Here is a 17,171-nt window from a genome sequence, read left to right as displayed (position 1 = left end):
AGCATTTAATTAAAAGTCAATGTCACAGTGAAGGTGTTTGCATGTTATCAAATGTCCCATGGTGCACACGTGAACATTCGTTTCAGAAGGCTGTTATGTCTGAAAGGGAGTGGGGATCCACTAGTTATTCTTTTTCAAGTATTTGGCTTCAAAAACGTTTTGCTGTTTTGCATGTAGCTTTGCAAAGCTTTCAGAGTTTCACAGGACAGTTAGGATTGCAACCAGGAGACAAAACATTTGTAAGGTTCAGAGAACTTCCACTAAACTTAATTTATAAGCCAATCAAAAGATAGAGAGAGAATGTGTGTGAGAGAGGAAGGGAGAGAGCGCACACAGAGAGCATGCATTATTCACTAGGAAGCACATAAAGAAAGATAAATGAAAGAAGCAGGGGAAGGCGAGCAGCAAAAGGAGCCCTTAGAGCAACAAGAAATTGTTAGAGTGAGCCTTAGCATCTGGGAAAGCTGGAATCCAGGTGTCCAATAGTTTGGTCTTATGTTCTGACAACATGATTAAATACCGAAGTATAGGTCCTTCTGTAGGGGCCAAGAGAATGCCTGATGGAAACAGAACTGTCAAGAGAGGATACTGCTGTTATATTTGCCTTTAAAACTTGCTCATTTTTAGATCCTATTGAAGAATTTTCAGGGGATTTTTTTTTATAAACTAGACCTTTGGTTTTTTCTTCCATTTTTACTCAGTTCATCCCTTTAATAAATATATTCATTCATGGATCTCTTGTTTTGTAGCCTTTTCTCTCTCTTTAGACTTCCATACTGTACAGTTTTCATCCAGCAAACAAATACAATTTCACACTATTTCCATGTAAACACTGTGGTGTGATTCATGCAAAAGGTAAAGTTTATTTATTGGGTCTCGTAGCAAATCTTCTTCACTGAGGAGTTTTTCAAGATAAGATAGTTACAGTACCTGTAAAAGCTGCATTTTTAGGGTTTATATCAATTCAGTTCCTTCCATATATGCACATCTCAATTTAATTGGCATTTTAATTAAAGGATTGTGTGCATTATACAGGATGTACAGTAGACAGTGATTTGATAACTAAGGACTTAACAGTCAACAGGTTATGTGACTACAGAGGAATTTGTGTAAGAAAGACTATATATTTTCCTGAACATAAAGTTCAAACTAAGAAGATCAACAGAAGTGCACTACTATGTCTCAGAAAAATACTTTTTAGTTCCACTTGCAGTTTCACATTAAAATACCCGTCAGCCAATATATGGATGGATTTTGTGAACACCCAGTAACATGATGAAAACAAATGTGGACTTAGGGAAACAAACCCCATTTGTCCAATGCTTCCAGCCTGACCATGAGAAATACTGACTACTCTCATATCTAACAGAAGTCAATGGAGGTTGAGGGAACTCAGCATACCATCAGTCATCCCAGTTCTTTGCAGGATTGGGCCCGCAGTGTGACAATTAGCATCAATCAGTGATGTTATGGAATCTCTTAGCACTGCCACTCGGGATGGCTAAGTTCAAGTGAAGTGGAACTTTAGGACTCCCATTTCGATGGGGATGTCAATAAATGCCTTTTGTGCTTTATGGTGGAGGTACAGGCATCATGGAATCCTGCACTTTGCCCCCTAAGCCACCAGGAGCATAAACAGCTCAGATGACAGTTTTTATAGCACACACATCCGCTGGAAAGTAAACGACATATAGGCAGCAAACTGGAAAAAAGGATGGCTCTGAAAATCATCAGGGAAAAACTCCACAAAATATAGAGATAGATTAGAGCCCGCTCTCTAATCTGATTGCCATAATAATCACAACAGCAAATATGATGTACGTAATATTGATAGCAACTGTTCTGCTGTGCTCACACAGCATCAGTGCTCAGAATTCAGAGTTCCACTCCAAGCCCCTACATGCATGTTTCTGCTGAGTTGAAATAAAAATAAATACATTAAGGTAATGCAAAAAGAAAACACAACCTTTTAAACCAGGAACACGTGTCTGCTTAATTTTCATTACAAACCCGATTGCAGTGTAGACATACCCTGAGAGAACGAGCTTCCTAGTGCACAAGGGAACCACAAACTGCCACATATTTTTTAGGGGTGCAGCATATTCCCCTCCCTCCCCCTGTGCACCCACCAGCTCCACTAGCTGGTAGGGATTGGGAGCATAGCCTTGGTTCCATCTATGGTCCCATCCTATTCTGCCTCCTTTAGATACTAGGTTCCCACAGGGGAATATTAGGGTGTAGTCCTAAATGCAAGGACTGCAGTTCTTCCCAGCTCTTTTATGTGCCATCCCAGGGTGAAGGGATCTATTTAGAGCTGTGTAAAAGCCAGGCAGAATCTAGTACTGGGTTAGGGAGACAAGGTCAATACATCCTTGCAAAATTCTGCTTGCCCACTTTCCTGGAGAGAGTAATTTATTTTGATGGACACATTAAAAAATCATTTGTTTTTCATTATGATGCTGGTAAGGGCCAGTAAGTAGATTTTTGCCCAGCCTAGTCAATTTTCATGACAATTTTATGAGGCTGAAAAATAATAAATGTGAGTGAAAATAAATCAGTGAGAAGTAACTCCTTCCTTTTTATTTCTGGGACACTTTTGTCTTCTCTGGTTTGTCTTTTCTAAAGAGCAGAATCTCCAGCTTTCTACAGGTTATGTTGTTTTCTACTTGCTCTGTGACTTGCTTTAATAATCTCTTTAAGCTGCACTGCAGTATAGAGGGCCCAATTCTGCCCTCACTGAAGTCAATGGGAACAGGATTGGATTCACAGTCGTCAGTATTGTACTCCAATAAGCTATACTGTGTTAACAGGAAGCTCATTGTAGGGCAAGTCTCCAAGATTCGTAACACTCCTTGCACGTGGCATTGAATTACACTAAAATCACCTGGAACATGAGCACAAGCAGAATCCAGCCACTCAGTCAACTTTGGGCTTGTTTTATTTGACCTTGGTTTTATTTTACTTTATTTATACAAACCCTTTTTTAAGGGAGAGAGGGTTGTAAAATTCTTACCTTTTAAAGGAGCCCATTGTTAGCAATTTGCTCATCACTGCCCCCTCGATCTCACCAAAAAAGTTCCCAGTCTGAAGGGGAAGAACATAAATGACCAGAAGTGGAGATAAATGCAAAACAAAGGTGGATACAATTTAAACTGGCATATCCTAGGATCTGACAAGAGTGGCTTTGACAGTTACAGAGATAGATTTTCAGTGCTACTGCTACATAAAAATTGCAAAGGACTTAGTAGTCATGACAAGTTATGGGGATTACAGAGCAAAACCCTGAGCAGATGGGAGAGTTTATACAATAGATTGAGGTACATTATATAACATCTAATGTCGGAAATAAAAACCACCCAAATGTAAAGCTTTGTAAAGAAAATGCGACTAATCTGATCACAAACCCCTGTGATTAAAATGCTGCTCCATAAAGATATAAACTGGTTTTGAAAGGATTTCCTAAATGGTCATAAAAAGCATTGTTTATAATTCCTGCATGACCTGTTTATGGAGCTGGAACATTACATTTCATCAATCCTATAAATTTTCACCCCATTTAGAGTCATTTCCTGCTTAAAACCACTCATCCCGATGAATGATCCATTTTGCCTTTGTTCAGTAAATGAAAAGATGTGGACTAATGAAGACAAATCTCTAATGAGAAAACAAACATTCCTATTATGAATTTGATATAAAATCTAGAAGAGACCCCATTATCCATTAGACCTGGTCCTGACAGCTAGTCAAATAGAACTGTAAAGAATCATGCATGTGCAGGACTGTGTCTTTTTCTAGTGTAGGGATGGTATTTTTATTTTAGGGCCTCAATTCACAGAAGGATTGGGCACGGTCTTTACACTGTTTAAAGGGGAAAATCCCAGAATTTATGGAGGGGAGGGGGGAGAGAGGAAAGGGCATGAACAACTAAACCCTAGTTTCATTACAAGTGACTTATTTAACCTCAACTATACATCTGGGAATTTGCAGACAGAAAAATTACAGACCTAGCCAAAAAAAGAGGCATTCCTCTGTCTAAAGAGCACGTATTGCATTTTTCACTCTGGGGAAATCTGGGACGTTTTTCAAAATATGTAGGTGTGTAAAGTCTGTTAGGCGCAAGAAGAACATTTTTATTTTATGTGACTAAATGCACCAGTTTCAATAGTGCTAGCTGATTGACGAAGAAGAATTATCTTAATTGCTAGACAGGAAGTCAGACAGTGTCAAACAAGTCCAGACCAGGAAAGGCTGGTATAACATTAGCTAATACCAAGTCTGATTTATCAAGTCCTGTGTCAGTTGCATGCAGGCATTTAAACGACAGCTCTCACTCAAAATACACTTTTTACATTTTTAAAACTTAGCTCCTACTCAAAACTCAGTAACCTCTGCACAGTCTGGGATTTTTTAAAAACATCTGAACTGCTTCATTTAGATCAAGTAAATAATGTTGTGCCCAGGTGGGAGGCAGGGCTCTTAGGGCTGCTCTAGTTATTTCTGAAGCAGGAGTCCTCCAAATAGCAGCAGAGAAGGAGAATCCCAGATATTAGGGTACCCGATAGCGCCTCTCCTCTCCACGCACAAAGGAGACAGCTTTCTGTGGTGTGCGGCAAAGGATTTTGGGAAGACACAGTCTTATTGCCAGTGCTGGGCATGATAGAAACAGAGGCCAACAAGCCTCTCATCCGATGCTGAAGAAGGGATATGACTTAGGTCTGAGAAGTGGCAGCTGAAGGCCTGGGGTCCATGGCTCTTGCCAATGGCTCTGTCTTTGCTTTTTTTTTTTTTTGCTTGCTTCACTTACCCGTGGTGCTGTTGTAACAGACTTCCTACCCAGCTCCATGTTTTTGCAGCAGCACCAGGCAGTTCTCACCCACTGTTCTGCTTTCCTCTAGAAGAGACCTGATTTTGTGGTGTGGGGGAGGGGGCTCCTCTGAGCTCTAGGTAGGACACAGGCCCCATTTGCTGGCTGCTGTACAAACATAGACCATGCCCTGAAGAGCGTAATATTTGTATAAACAACACAAACAGTTGGGGGGAAAGGCTATGACACACATGCAAAGGATGGGCTGGTAAATGTCATGTTACTGCTAGGTTCTTTGTTCTGTGTTTTTGTTGGTGTTTATTGTGGGGGCCAAGATGGGATTAAGGAAGAGAGGAGAGGATGAGTAAATAAGAGCAAGTGGGCAAGGAAAGGAAGGGACAGAAAAGGTCTGTTAGTGGCAGGAGGACTAAGGGGGGTGGGTGGTTAGAGTCATCAGCCCATCAATAGAGGAAAGGAAGTCCAGAAAGCTGAATGGCTATGACATTCTTTGTGTGTAGGGGGCTGTGAAGGTGTGAGTGCCCCCAAGGGCGCCCACAAGGAGAGTCCTCTATTCAATTCTGAGTTTGGAGGCCTACCTGGCCCCCTCAATTGTTGCTGCCAAACTCATCTCCCGTGCAGCATGAGTCTCTTTATTCTTTTGGGCTGTGTCCACCCCATGGCATCCTTCTCTTACTCTTTCAGTCCACATGCGAGAGCTTTCAGCTCAGGATCTGCTGAGTCTTCTTCCTGCCCTGCCAGTGTTTTACTGCCCCTAGATCCTGCTGTGGGTGAATCTCTTTGCTGCCAGGTAGGAGAGGATCTATATTGTGCCACTGCCCTTAGAATGAGCAGCAGAGCAATGCCAGCAAACATGCCACAGCAGAACTACCTCTCCTTGTTCCCCTAACACAGTTCTTCTGAGGACATTGCAAATCTGCCAACAGCCCTGGATCCCACTTCCTGGCTGCCTCTGCTCAATCCCATCGTAGTCCTTCCAGCAACTGGTGGAGCGACAGGACTGTGGGCTCTAATTGTCTTGTCCATTACACCCATTCCAAGCACTGGGCACCTGCCCTGCCTCTTTTGTGGGGGGTGGAGGGGTCAAAGTCAATTTCTGCCATGATACTACTGTGAGAGTGCCTGTTTGTGATACAATCAGAATGGGCGTTGAAGTAGAGCTGGTTGGAAAGTTCCCAACTAAGGCTGCCAATTAATTGCAATTAACGCATGCGATTAACTCAAAACAAAGTAACACACTATTTTAAGCGTTAATCACACATCAGGGCACCATGCTCAGGGGGGCACCACTGTGTGCCTCCAAGGCAGGGGTGTCCCTCCTCCTGCCACCTGCTCCACTGCTGTTCCCACCTCCCAGCCCCATGGAGTCACTCCCAGCCAAGTTGCTCCAGACTGGGAGCCAGCCCCTCCTGTCTGCTGCACAGAGCGGGGGTGGGGAGGTGGATGTTGGGGTGTTCCCATCCCCCCACCCGTGTACCTGGTCTCTGCTGAGCTGGGATGGGGAGACAGGGAGCCTGTCTGTGTTGCTGCCTCTGGGTAAGGAGTGGGAGCTGTGGGCTGCTGCTGTCTGAGCAAACATTCAGGCTGGAGCGTGCTCTTCTTAAAGGTACAGTACACTGACATACTCACTCTGCCCCAAAACATACACAGTGCCCCCCCCCTCTTTCTCTCTCTCTCTCTCTCTCTCTCTCTCACACACACACACACACACACACACACACACTGTCTCTCTCACACACACACAAACTTCCCCTCAACATCCAGAAATATTTAAATAAATGACATTCTATTATTGTTTAACAGTGCGACTAAAACTGTGATTAATCACGACTATTTTTTAAATCTCACAATTAATTGGAATTAATTTTTTCATCATTTGACAGCCCTATTCCCAACCCAACATTCTTCCACCAGAAATCACTGATCCATTACAAGTGAAAATTTTCACAGAAACACGTTGATTTCAATGAATTTTCGGACATAACACAGGCAGGTTTCAAAACTTGCCTGACAAGAAGGTTTCCCAAGGAAACCTGACTAATTTCCTGCCATCTCACTTTCCCGGCTCCTTGGCAGCCCTCCTGGAGGACTGCCTTGGAGTTGGGACCCCAGAGATTCCAGGGTCCTAGCTCTTTGGCAGCCCCACCATGTGGACTGCTTCAGAGCTGGGGGCTTTCAGACTGAGAGCCCAGCTGTCTTCACACAGCTTGGGGAACCTGCTGACTCAGGAGTGTGCAAGCCCTGGGATCTCCAACTCTGAGGCAGTCAGAATAATGAGGTTGCTATGTAGCCAGGGATGCTGGAAGCTGCTGCCTGCATTAACAAGATTTTTGTCAGTTTCACTGCTGCACACTGTTGAATTGCACTGGTGAAACTGACCCATCTGGTCAGCCAAAATATTATTCTTTTTTGTGGGGGAAAGGGTGAAAGTGATAGAAGGTGTCTCTAAGAATGTAAGGTTCTACGTCTTAGTTAACCTACCTAACCATATCAAACTTAATTCTGCTGAGATCTAACCACAAATATGGGGCTTTAGATCACAACTCCAGAGTTCAACCCAAAAGAAAGCCTATATTGGACATTTCTACTCCATGTGGTGCCTGATCCTGCGGCATCTGCAAAAGTTGATGGGAAGTGTTTCTTGAGTAAGAGCTGTACTTAGGCCATTGGTCTTCCATTTTCCAGTCAGCTGTCCAGGGTCATCACAGTCTAATGTTTTGAATAATCTCTGGAGTAATCCTGATTTTATCCCAGTCCTCTTTATTGTGGTGCTGAATACCAAATTTAAATTCTGTACTTTAAATTACAGTGATCTGGGTCAGAAAACAAACTCAGGAACAAAAAGATTTACAGTGTAGGATTTCACTATTCCAAGTTTGAGAGTAAAGCCCTCCTAAATGAGTTAAAAACCTCCAGGTGGAACCATCTTCCTCAAGGCAGACAGACACCTCTGCAGCAAAGAGTTCTATAATTTGAATTTTATGAGTTTAGGGCAGACTCTGAACTAGAAATTCTTTGAGGCCCTCTGAGAGGCAATTTACATTCTTTGCGGGAGGAAACTTTTTAATCTCATGCTACTTATTCCTTAAATATGGATTGGCTTAATGCTTCAAACACTGGGACCAAAAAACCAAAATCAAACAAACAAAAACTTTTCTGACGTGATATGGGACTGTTTAAGAAAAGCCTCCCACTTACCTGTCTGTAGTCTTCAGACACTAAAATAAATCCATTGTGATCTATGAGGTAGCAGTTAATTGCCTACAAAGTAATAAAGCCACAATTCCAAATCTTGTTTTTAAAGCATGTCACTGATTTCTTTAAGTAATGTATTTCAATCCCAAATATCCTCTAAATAGATTAACATTTAGCCTTTATGTAATTGTAAACACTCAAATAAATTATAAGTGAACAAACTTGCAATTGAGAGCAATGATAAAGCTATTTTAAGTGTTTACTTTGTTCACAAATGCCCAAAACTAAGATGCATGAGAAGAGCTTATAGAACAGAACTGTAACTATAAAAAAACCCAATTTCAACATTCTTATAATGCGTTTTAAAAAAATATTTCCTTGTAACAAAGAATGCAAAGGCATACAGCCCTGTTGCTCCTCATGGCTTGCACTCTATTTAGAGAAAAACATCAGCACAATGTCATTACCCTAATGATGTACTAATGAAAACATAGTGTCAGCTTGGAGGACCAACAGGGGACCAGGTAATATTTTTTAATTTGTTCATAGAATGAGAGTGGGTAAAGGCTTCTGTAAAAGAGGCCCCATAGGTCTCCTAAAGGTTTTCAAACTGTGTTTTTAATTGGGACCTGGAATCGGGGGTAGGAATGTTAGCTTTAGGTAGGTCATACTTATAAATTGCATAAAGCAAGGTAAACTCAAATCACTGCTTCCCCCCACAGTATTTTAACCTCAAGTGAATTATTTGCTACAGGCTAAGTTTTAATTACTGCTCTGTAGAATTTAAATGCACGGTATAGTTCAAACCTTGATATAATTCAGTTTCTCTTTATTACTACTTCAGATACCTACCTCAACACTATATTTGTAATGTATCTTTTACTCTAGGTTTTATTCAGCAAAATATTGTTCTTACACTTTGTGAAATTTACATCAAAAAAGTTCAGGATGGCTCCCAACATAGTAAATTTCTTGGATTAGCTCTTAATCCAAAATCTTCCTTTCTTACCAAAAACAGGCCAGGAATAGAAGGTGGTGTGTGCTCCACGACAGCAACCCAAGAAAATATTCCCACAGTTTTGTAACTGAAAGAAGTTAAATCCAAAGCCTGATCGTGCAATCCTATCTTCACTGGGAGTTTTGCCTGAGTAAGGACAACGTGATCAGGCCCACAGCTTCTTCACGTGTGCTATGGCCATTGATTCAGATCTTGGCTCTTTGTTGAGAATTGTTAAATTACTACAGATGAAGTAGCCCCTACCAAGGACAACCAGGAAGATAAAGTTCACTGAGTAATAATACACACACACTCACTAAGTTTGGAGGTTCAGTTCAGATAAGCAAATGCTTAGACATGTATTTAAAGGTTATCTAAATCGCTTTAGCTGTCTGGATTGGACTAGAAATATAAGAAGATTTCTAGTATTTATTCTTCTGGTCCAGGCTGGAAATATTGTGACAATGTTGTGCAGTTTCTCAGGTTGCATTTTGACACTTTGGATTCTGGTCAAATATTGACAGTGAAACCCCACCAAAACCTGAATTTTTCAGAAATGTGTGTTTCTAACAAATGAGCAGAAGTTTGTTGAGGTTATTACTCCAACCAGTTTTGCTCATCCACAACACACATACAGGGCGTTTACTTTGACAACTCCGTTTTAGAAGCCCCACCCTGCTCCCTCACAGCAAGGAATGGGAATCCAGCCTGGAAGATGCTGTGGGTTTAGCTGAGGGCCCGTTTGGGAGGTCAGGAGTTGTTACGTTGCCGCAACTTGTGGATGGTTTCAAGTGCGATTAAAAGGATTGGACTCCTGTTCAATGAACTTCAGACTTCAGGGGCAACATTCCACATGCAGATAGTCCCTGGGCTTGTAAAAGGAAGTAGGCATGAAGTCCAAAATAAAGAGTGTGGGCTGAGGTCTGAGAATGCATCTGATCTTGTACCTAAGACTAGATTACTTTTGAGTGGGTTTAAGGTCTGAGTATTTTGCACAGCTCCAGTGTACAATTACATTAAGAATCATAGAATGTGATATGGTTTAGAACACACCCCACCTCATTACACCCATGAAAATAACTAATTAACAAATTCATAGCTCCTCCCCCAAAATAAATTGAAATTTCTTTTTAACTGCATGAGTAGCATGCCATCACTATTCAGTGCCATTAAAAGCAAGCTACAAACTCACCGACTTGTTCAGCTTATGCCCACTGTGCTACTGTTTGACAAACAAGGGCTGCCATAAAACTTCTCCCCATTAGTTGGATTTTAGCTGCTGCTCACCAATAAATAAAATCTGTTTAGCAGATGTCTGCCTGCCATTGAGAGCAGGACAGTATGGGGCATTGGCACAGTTTGTGACTTTTGACATTTGACAGGATGCTTTTTGTTTGTTTGTTTTTTACCAATGTTTCTTTTTTCTAGTATAGCAACTGATGGTATATTTTGTGATTTATTAAAAGGATTGATTTGACAAAACCATTACATGTCATCACAGCTGCTTTACGTAAGAAAATATATTACTATTCAGTCACTCAGACTGCCACAGGGAAGGGAGTCACCTCCACCAGGTCTGGAGTTTCCACTGTCCAATGGCTTGAGCTAAATGGTAAAGAGATTCCACGTAGCACACTAACCATACCCAGACTGCCTGAGGTTATGCTCAGCTCAGCAAACTGGTTTGATATAAATAGGAACCCATTGATAAGAATATGTAAAGGCTGTTGGAGGGGATCCAAGGTAAAGCGTGTCCATTAAGTCCACAGCAGGCAGGCACAAAGATAACTCTAGTGGAGTAAGACTGGGAAACGTGAAATTAACAATTCTACAGAGTTTATATTTTTTAATGAGAGTCTGAACACATTTTAGGGGATGAGGTTGTAAGCTCATTAATTGATTGAAATGCAAATGACACCAGGGAAATGGCAGACTTAGCATGAAATCAAGGATTCTGGGGGAGAGGGTATATTTTTTATTTTTAAATTGGTAGATGAAAAGAAGAAACTTTTTTCAAAGGTTAAAAAATAAAAAAAGAGGATGCAAGCTTCAAAAGAAGGAGATGTATACCTATAAAGATAGAGACAGAAAAGGCACATTAGAGTCCATCCCCATTGCCAGGGCCCAGTATAGTCACTGGCCTTTCCATAAATGACCATCGGAGACTGTAGAGACTGCTTGTAATAGCAGCTATTTAGTGGGAGGGGAACACAAAGCACAGATTGACTTCAGACATTTGGCTGACTGCTAAGACTTATTTTTATTTAGTGCTGCCTCTTAAGCCTCTATCATCCAGTGAACTCACGATTTAATGGAGCTAGTTGGAATGTTTTCAACAAAATGAAATTTCATCACAAGATGTTGTTTAGTCAAAGTTAAAATGTTTTGCAGAGATGTATTGGCTCCAACAAAGTTGTCAACTGTAAAGGGAGAGGGGGAGACTCTCCCTTTCTACAACTGGGTAGTTTGGGCACTGCCTTGGGATGTGGGAGACCCAGGTTCATCCCTACTCTGTTTGCTCTGGAGTGGGATGAAAATCTATATTCTGAATCAGACACCTGAAGTTGGAACACCAGGTCAGTGTCCTAGCCACCAAGACACACACACTTCTGTATTGAAAAGCTCAGGTTTTGATCTGAAAATGGACATTTCAACACAATTCCATTTTTGCAAAAACGTTCCAAAGGTTTTGCTTTCAATCCAATGCAGAACAAAACTAAATGCAGAAAGCTGCCATGAAATTGAATTGCCATTCTCCAGTCAGCTCTATTATTTAGTCCTTGGAAATGCATTGTAGTTTGCTGTAATGAGTTACTAATTTGATATGTTGAAGAAGTTGCATGCTCCATTCTTACAATTACTGCTGGAATTTTAAATTCTGTTTCCAGAATGTTTTCTGTGGTTTCAATCCCCTATGGAACCACCACACATTTAAAAAGTGGTATCACTATACCTGGGTCTTGGCTGCATTTTTTCAATAAAACATCTGTTCAAAATGTCAAAATGAATGTCAAACTATGTTGGGAATGCTGGGTAGAATCCCAGAAGTCATCTTGCCAGGATTACTGTCAGACATTGTAAACTGTTTGCAAATTAATTTAAAAGAAAATTAGTTAAAAATTGAACATATTTTTTTTTCACAAGCCTCAGATGAATGTCCATCTTAACACTTGCATATGTTTCAAAACACTATTCAAACACCCCGAATGGTCTTTTTGGATAATTTACACTATTCTTGGGTGGAGGAGGGGTTGAATTGGCTGTTCCCAGTGAAGCCCCAACTTAATTTTATACCACAGGAAATGTTGTGGAATACTTAGTTTAACTATTATTGTTAATTATTTATACAGCGCTGTAATAAGATGACTTTCTCCACAACTCACAAATGACCCACTCACTCAGCTCACTCTGGGCTACAGCTCCCAGGAATTTTTTCCCCATTTACCTTTCAGTCCTTCCTGCAGGAATCTTCCATGTTTTGTTCACTGAGCACCATCACCCAGGGACTTCTCCTTGGAGGCCCTCTTTTTTCCCACCAGGTTCCCACTCCCTCCCATCCCAGGGAACTTCCTGTTGCTTCTTGCCACACTTAAGCTCTCCATCTTCCCAGGTCTCTTCTCTCTCCTCCGAAGTGTCCTATTTTAAACCTAATTGGGGTCAGATGACCCATCTCAGGTTCACTTGCCTACCTCCCTTTTAAAGGGACCAGTCACCCTGTGACAAGCACTATGACTGAGATTTGTGATATACAAAACATAGCATAATCCAAGAGACTTTACAGTCTAACACACACAGGGCAACAGTTCTAGTGTAGCTTTGTGCTTGATGAATCTTTCCAGTGATAATTTCCTATTTAATATGTATAATTATCATCAAGTGGGTAATCTTCAGATAATAAGGAGTAATTATTTATTATGTAAAAATATTTCTTTAATGAAAGGAACATCAAGGAACATATTCTACGGTATGTATCAGAGACACGTCTGTGTTTTAAGATGAACAGTACAAAGGTATAATAGTATATCTGAACAGCTTCTTACCATTTCCTCACTGCTTCATAAAGTGCACTGCTTTAGCTCAGATGAAGCTGCCATACTAAAAACTGAGTAGAGCTATAAGATGAGAAAAAATGTCTATAAAATACTTACTTCATCATCACAGCTTATAGAACATCTTCCATCAAGAGATGCACACTGCAGGGGACACCAATAGGATATATATTTTACACCAAGAAAATATTTTCTTTTTTATTCTGGTGGTTGTCTGAACTGACATTTTTAAAATGATGAGTAAAAATTTAATCAAGAACAGTAGCTTATCTAGAAAAGACCACAAAAGTAAGAATAGGTTATATTAATTCCCCATTCCCATTGTGACAGCATCTGCATCCAGGAGGTTAATTCATGCTGTGCCAATTTCATTTGCTTATTCCAGTGTTTGTCTCCTACTCTGTAATGAGAGTCTGGCATAGGCAAAACTTGGGACTTCAGTAGGGGTATTGTCTCAGTCAGGATTGTAAGACTGAGCCCGTATTTCAGAGAATATTTTAGAGATGATTATTCTCAGAAATTGTACAATATCAATGCATTCTCAAATTGGTAATGAAATCTCTTGAGCCTCTTAAAACTGGAAGATATTATTTTGTCAAAAAAATACACATTTTATTAAAGACAGTTAAAAATAAACTAACCAAAAATGATTCACTGAATACAGTAAATCCCGAGATCACTTAAAGCTAGAGAGCAGATACACAGTACCATAAACCCTGAAAAGGGCACTTAACTGTGCCACCGAAGAAAGCCCATAGAAAGCTTGTGCAGGGGAGTGAGGGGGATGCCCTGCCCCTGCCTTAATTCCCTGCATGGGCATGATGGGACAGCACCATTTTGCCCTTAGTAACAGCCATGCACTGAAGAAACTAAAAAAAAAAAAAAATAGGTCATTGAAACCATATACAAAGATTTTGAATGAAATTGCATTTGTATTAAATATATTTATTCTTACTGTTATTAAAATGTGCTGATCAACCCTAAAGATACTTGAATACTGAAGAGGTAAATTTATATTTTTCATGTAATTGGGATTTGTTTGTTTTTAATTTAAAGTACCTATAGGATAATTGTTCATGGATACTCCATTCACATCAATGAGTGCTGGATGTTTCGACTCATGTGTTTAGACTCATGATCACCCTTTTGTGCTACAATGAATTGCAAAGTAAATTAGAATAGCTTACAGTTAGCTTCACAAACATTCATAGGTCATCTAAACTTCTTGTGGCTAAATATATCTAGAACAACATCACCTGCACAGTAAGAGAGTTGCTATGATCTCATCTGCATAAAAAGTATCTAATTGGAACGTACCTGTCTGCTGGCAGTCCAAAACTTCCGCTGGAAAAATTCAAGTTTCATCTGGATACCTACAGCTAATACAAATTATAAATAAAGCCAAGGTATTAAAAATATTTTACATGGTTATTTCAAATGATTCATAGGGAAAAATGCTGATGAACCCTACTTGGAAAAATTCCCCAGTGGGTAAATTTAAGGGATCCATGTGATCACATATTAAACCAGATTTATCTTTTCCTTAAGAAATCAAGATACTGAGGACACAACATAGTAGGAACATATAAATCAGGAGTTATGCAAATTGTATGCCCTTTACAGTTAAAATAAAGGCATTGAAAAGTGAGCACCAAAGCTTTGGTAATTCTTTTGTTCTAGATTGGTCCCATAACTCAATAATCTAACTCTGTTGTATGCTGGAAAAAACATATCTATTCACTACTGACAGGCCAGGAGGATACGTAAAATTTAACTGTTGTGTAATTCTATACTACAGCAGAACCCTGCTGTGGACTGAAGTCTTAAGATGTCCAAAGTGAGTGAAAGGTGGCAAAAAGGCCATCTATAGATATCTGATCTACAGATATTTGTGTCAATTTTGGTGCAAGTAAGCACAAGATGGAATAAAAGGAATGATGTAAACAAGGGTGTCTAAAAAATATATTGTTGGTTAGTGGGTTTCAAGACTCCTGATGAGGTTACCAATGGTAACATATTATGAACAATTTTTTAATGATTTACTAAAACATCATAATTAAGGCTTGTATCCTTTTGGAAAGGCATTATTAATATCTCCATTAAAAAAAAAAGAAAATTATATTTTGAAAAAAATGGCAGAAATCACAGGGACAGAAGGATTTCGGATGCCTTATGTTGCATGCCTGCTTCAACTGCTCCTGTTGGCCATTGTAGGGATGCAGGACCACCCCGAGACTTCCCCCTTCTAATTTTGCTCCATCCTACAGCACCTCTTTGTCCTGGTGGCATCTTCCCTTTAGCTCTTTTATGCTAGTCTGGCTGGGGCACAAGGGCCATTGCAAGAATGAACCGGGACCTCATTAGGTATGTTCCATCCTTAAACCCAATATAAAATTTCCCTGGACAGATTTTCCTACAGTCCCTCATAGGAACTGCAGTTCTTGGAGCCTTGTTGACCAGAGAAGGATCCCAGCAACTTCACTGTCATTCAGTATTTAAAACAAAACAAAATCCAAATAGTTTTGGAAAGTCTAAGGAAGCTTCATTCATTCTCTCTAGAGTCTATGGTACGGACTGTTTTGAATCATATTTCCATTCTTCCATAGTACCTTATTCGGACTGACAATTGGCATTTGTTTTCACAAATACACTGAAGATGAAATCATGAACACATTTCATACTGTATTAGCAAATATGAAAATGGAAGTGATACGAAACACAAAATATCCTGCTACAACGTGATGTAAAATTAACAACAGAGGAACATTTTCATATTGTATTGGTGTAGGAAAAGTTTTGGCCCTTCTGTGCCTCACATGCAATACTCAATTGTGCTCTTAGGGGAGATCAGCACCCCTGCAATGTCCCATTAGGCACAAACCAGCATCTTTAGGTGCCTAAATACCTTTGAAAATCTGGCCCTGAGTTCTTTACATTTAGTAATAAATGTAACAGCCTACAGTTATTAAAGAACACATTCTTTCATCAAAGAATCTCAAAGCACTTCACAAAAGTGGTTAAGCACTATTATCCTCATTTTACTGAGATGAATGAGAGTTTACACAGTGTACTGAGATAACACCCCTAGTCGGTAGAATTCAGAATAGAACATAGGTCTCCTGGCTCCAGAATGTATTGGCTCTAAAATCTTTTTCAAGTATATTTGATAGTTTTAGGGCATAAAATAATCTGACCAAAAAATATCCCATGCTTGTTTCAGTGCTCTTGACAAGCATAGGGAATATATATTTCCTGATATGAAGCCTGCAAAAATGCTTTAATATTACCTCAGGGGTTGAAAAGAAAATTATTATTCCATTCACTAGTGCTGTTAATTCTTTTGAACATGAGTTCAGTCAAATTATAATCTGCAATGTAGGAAACATTTGTAATTGCCATTTATTATACTTCACATACAGGTGACTGTTCAAAGCATTGCATGTCAGGAAAAACGCAATGCTAAGGAGTTATTCGCTCAAAAGGCATATAAAACATTATGTAGACTTCCTAATGACATTGCAAAAACTAGCATATAAACAATAAAAAAGGATAGGATTAAAATGTCATATTAGGATATACTCTCTTCAAAGAAAACTCCTGTTGCTGCTTTCACCATAAAGTGTTAAAGGGAGCTGTGTTTTCTCTTCTTGTCTTTCACCATAGAAATATATCATGTAGCACTTTGTTATTTAAAAACAAGTATAAGAAGGATTACAAAGCTTTCCTGGGGGGAATACTTCACAAGGGAAGTATGTAATCTGTTAGGCGTGATATTTAAAACTTTGCCACTTTTAACATCATATGACCTTGACCAGCACAGACTAAAATATAAGTTACATTTCTGTTTTACTTTCCTAAATAATATTGTACCTTCGAGATTAATGTTGCAGCCCTACTAACAACCAAACGATCTGAACAGTGTTTAAAAAAGGATAGAAGAGCACTGGCAGAATTGGTAAAGCCCAACCCTACAGTCTTCACACAAGTGAAACTCCCATGAAAATCATGGGAGTTTTACTTGAGTGAAAGCAGGTCCAGTATTTCTGTCTGTTCTTCCCCACCCCACCCCATCCCCCACAGTCTGTCCAAGAAAACACTGAAATCTACA

General features: G+C 39.8%; 1 protein-coding gene across 1 annotated transcript in view; it reads right to left on the bottom strand.

Moving 5' to 3' along the window:
* Nucleotides 1-17,171, bottom strand: part of CACNA2D3 (calcium voltage-gated channel auxiliary subunit alpha2delta 3) — a 665,237-nt gene that overhangs the window by 41,650 nt on the left and 606,416 nt on the right. The window contains exons 27-30 of the mRNA XM_067544184.1: nt 14,381-14,442; nt 13,163-13,207; nt 8,021-8,083; nt 3,014-3,084 (exon numbers count right to left, since the gene is read on the bottom strand). Of these exons, the coding sequence (XP_067400285.1) occupies nt 3,014-3,084; nt 8,021-8,083; nt 13,163-13,207; nt 14,381-14,442 (241 nt within the window). The remainder of the gene's footprint in view (nt 1-3,013; nt 3,085-8,020; nt 8,084-13,162; nt 13,208-14,380; nt 14,443-17,171) is intronic.

Source organism: Emydura macquarii, unplaced genomic scaffold (genome assembly GCF_026122565.2).
Source record: "Emydura macquarii macquarii isolate MOO-44397 ecotype Brisbane River unplaced genomic scaffold, CSIRO-AGI_Emac_v2 contig_968, whole genome shotgun sequence".
In the NCBI taxonomy this organism is placed as follows: Eukaryota; Metazoa; Chordata; order Testudines; family Chelidae; genus Emydura; species Emydura macquarii.
The sequence above is the reverse complement of the archived record's forward strand: the minus strand, read 5'-3'. Positions and strand labels throughout refer to the sequence as shown.